At 55.0% G+C, this 2,853-nt stretch overlaps 1 protein-coding gene across 3 annotated transcripts in view; it reads right to left on the bottom strand.

The window, feature by feature from the left end:
- The window catches only part of COPZ2 (COPI coat complex subunit zeta 2), a 14,614-nt gene extending 12,773 nt beyond the window's left edge, over positions 1-1,841 (bottom strand). For 2 of the 3 annotated variants that reach the window (XR_001816014.2, XM_017497027.2), the window contains exons 1-2: positions 1,696-1,841; positions 921-995 (exon numbers count right to left, since the gene is read on the bottom strand). Coding sequence is in view for 1 of the 3 variants with exons in the window: in XM_017497027.2 (XP_017352516.1) it covers positions 921-995; positions 1,696-1,806 (186 nt within the window). In the remaining 2 variants the exon portion in view is untranslated. The remainder of the gene's footprint in view (positions 1-920; positions 996-1,695) is intronic. The other variant, XR_001816015.2, reaches the window with a different exon arrangement.
- Between the last annotated feature and the right edge of the window lie 1,012 nt (positions 1,842-2,853).

The raw sequence follows: 2,853 nt of genomic DNA, 5'->3' as shown, positions 1-2,853 counted from the left end.
TTTTTTGTAGAGATTGGGTTTTGCCTTGTTGCCCAGGCTGGTCTGGCACTCCCGGGCTCAAGCGATCCACCCACCTGAGTCTCCCAAAGTGCTGGGAGGATCAGCCACTGCGGCTGGCCTTATAATGCACTTCATAGCTAATGCAGATGCTACAGCTCCACAACAATTAATTGTGTCAACAGTAAAAATTTATTTTTGGATTATTTTAGTTTGGTTCGCTCAGGCCATGTTTGCTAGGATAGATGCCAGATAATTGAATGGGGGGTACAGTGAAAACCACCTTGAGCTTCATGTCAAGAAACCTGAGTTTGTCTGTGAAACCTGTGAAATGGGAGAAGTGAAAAAATTAAGTAATAAGTAAAACCTGAGTTTGGATCTGTTAGGATATTAATACTTGTGACCTCAGTCAACTTACTTAGCTTCTCTACACCTCATTTTCTTCATCTGCGAAATTAAAGAGTTGGATTATACAGTCTCTAAAATCCCATCTGGTTCTAAATCCTTAGACTCCTTAGACTAAATCCTTAGTGTTTACCAAGCTGTAGAACAAAAGTGGAGGTTTTGAGGAGGTTTAGAGACAAACCCCAAAGAACAAAAGAGCTTGTTTGGGGGTTTGGGGACTAAGACTCCTGAGTCACAGGCTCAACACTCCACTGACCCATTAGGCAGAACTTTCCCAGGCCCAGGTCCAACTGGCCAGTAGCAGAATGATGAGAAAACACTTCAGGGTGCATGAGTAGAAAAAGAGGAGACACCTCACTTCAGAGAGCAGCATCTTGACAAGGCAGGAGGATGAGAAGGACCTCTGGAGGGGTCTAAGCTGAGCCGCCCTGAGTCAAAGATCACAGTGGAGTTTCTCCTAAGACAGGAGCGTCAGCTGGGTGGGAACTGTGCCCCTCACGGGTGGGGTCAGATGTTACCTTGGCCAGCAGCCGGCGCCCGTCATTATCTAGGATGAAAACAGCCTTGATGGTGTAGAGGGAAGGTTCCTGCAACTGACACCAGGGAGAAGAGTTCTGTTTGGCCCCTGATGTATCCATGGGCTGGCCTAGGATACATCCTCAGGCTCCAGCAACCCCAGCCCTCAAGGTCCACAGCTCGTTCTACCCAACCCTGTGCCACATGAGCCAACCCAGGTGCCCACTCCCAGGCAGATGTTCCACTGCAGGCCCTAGTGGGGGCTGTGCCCGTTGGGTGCAGAAGGTCCTTCCGGGCCCAAGTTCTGTCATGCACTGACTGCTCCAGAGCCCGAGTCGGAGTGTATCACAGAACCTGGGCCGGGGGGGACAGTGGGCCGAGCCTCCTCCTTCCAGCTGATCCCCGGCCGGGCTGGACTTGCGCTCTCAGCATGCCCCCAGGCCCTGGCCCGGGTGGGCTCCAGAAGCATGCCCATCACCCGCCGGCGATGGGAGCCGAGTCTGGGACGGACAGGCCACTCCTTACCCTCCCCGCGGAATCGGAACTCACCCGCCACCCCCGCTCCAAATGGACCCAAAACTTCAGTCCAGTCAGGACAGGCCTCCTTGCCGGTCGGCGCCGGGACGAACTTTTTCTCCCCGGGCCTGGAGCCGGTCAAGGAGTGATACAAAGTTCCCAGCCACCGACTGAGCGAGTTCTGAGTTGGCTGCTCCCCCACCATGCTCCGTCCCGGCCCAGCTCCGCCGCCCGGGACCCCCGCGCCCGCCCGCTCCGTACCCGCAGCCCCGAGGGCTCCCCAGCTTGAGCAGGCGGCGCTGGGCCCCCGACCTGGGCCGCCGCGGCCCCCTCCCCCGGGTGCGGACGTGGCCAGGCCTCGGGCCGCTGCATTCCACTCGCCGCCTCGCACTGACAGCGCCGCCCGCCGCCTGCCCGCTGCCGCCGCCCCGCCTCCGCGCCCGCCCCGCGGCACCCTCTCACGCGTGGCCTTCCTTTCCTCAGGGCCCCGTCCTCAGGCTCGTTCTCCTTGCTCTCCCCTCCCGCCCTCACCCCCACCCTCTCCTTCCCCCACCTCCCCTCTCCCTCTCTCTTCCTTGGCTCCTTCCCTTACAGCCCTGAACTCTGCATCCTGAGGGTACCCCAAGACCAGCCATCGTCCCGCTTCCTGCCTGCTCTCCGGTCTGTGGCTTTGGTGTGCACCCGTGTCTGTAGGCTGTCCTGGGTCCAGCAGCAAACACAAGCAAAGCCCACTTTTGTCTGTTGAGCCCTGGTAGGTACCACGGGAACAAATATGACAGGTCACCCTTTGGATCTCAGGGACAGGGTCTATCAGCGACAGCAGATGAGGATAGTTCTGGGAACACCCCTCTGTGGAGAAGAGGCTTTCCCGTTCCTCTCTCACTACTTGCAGAAGGGAACCAAAGTCCTGGAGACACCACCCCAGGCTCTCCTAAGACACAGATGTGGCACCATCAGAAGCAAGCCAGACGCCCAGCAGCACAAATGCTCCACCAATGACATTGGGCTTTGCAGCATGTTTTGGTTTCTTTGGTCTAAGTGTAGCAAAGAAAATATCTCATTTCAGGGTATGCTGGCCAGAGGGAAATTCACACCTCAGTGATACATATGTTACTGTTACGTATCTGGTAACAAGACTGTGCATGTATTTTACATTTGACACTTTCACATATATTATCTAATATAGCCCACACCTGTGAGGTAGGCATGATGGACCCTCATTTTAAGGAAAGAGAGACTCAGAGGTTGTGTGACCTTTTCAAGACTGTACAGCTAGTTGACTGTGGATAGAACCCAGGTTTTTGACTCAAAATTTCTTCCCTATTCTCTTCAAGCCCTCTTATGTTGTGGACTACAGTCACTCACTCTAGATGGTTACAGAATGGGACTTTCCTCATTGAATGCATCAAGCCTTCTTGT

This window comes from Cebus imitator, unplaced genomic scaffold, assembly GCF_001604975.1.
Source record: "Cebus imitator isolate Cc_AM_T3 unplaced genomic scaffold, Cebus_imitator-1.0 Scaffold228, whole genome shotgun sequence".
Lineage (NCBI taxonomy): Eukaryota > Metazoa > Chordata > Mammalia > Primates > Cebidae > Cebus > Cebus imitator.
Note: the sequence above shows the minus strand (reverse complement) of the source record. Positions and strands in the feature narration are given on the sequence as shown.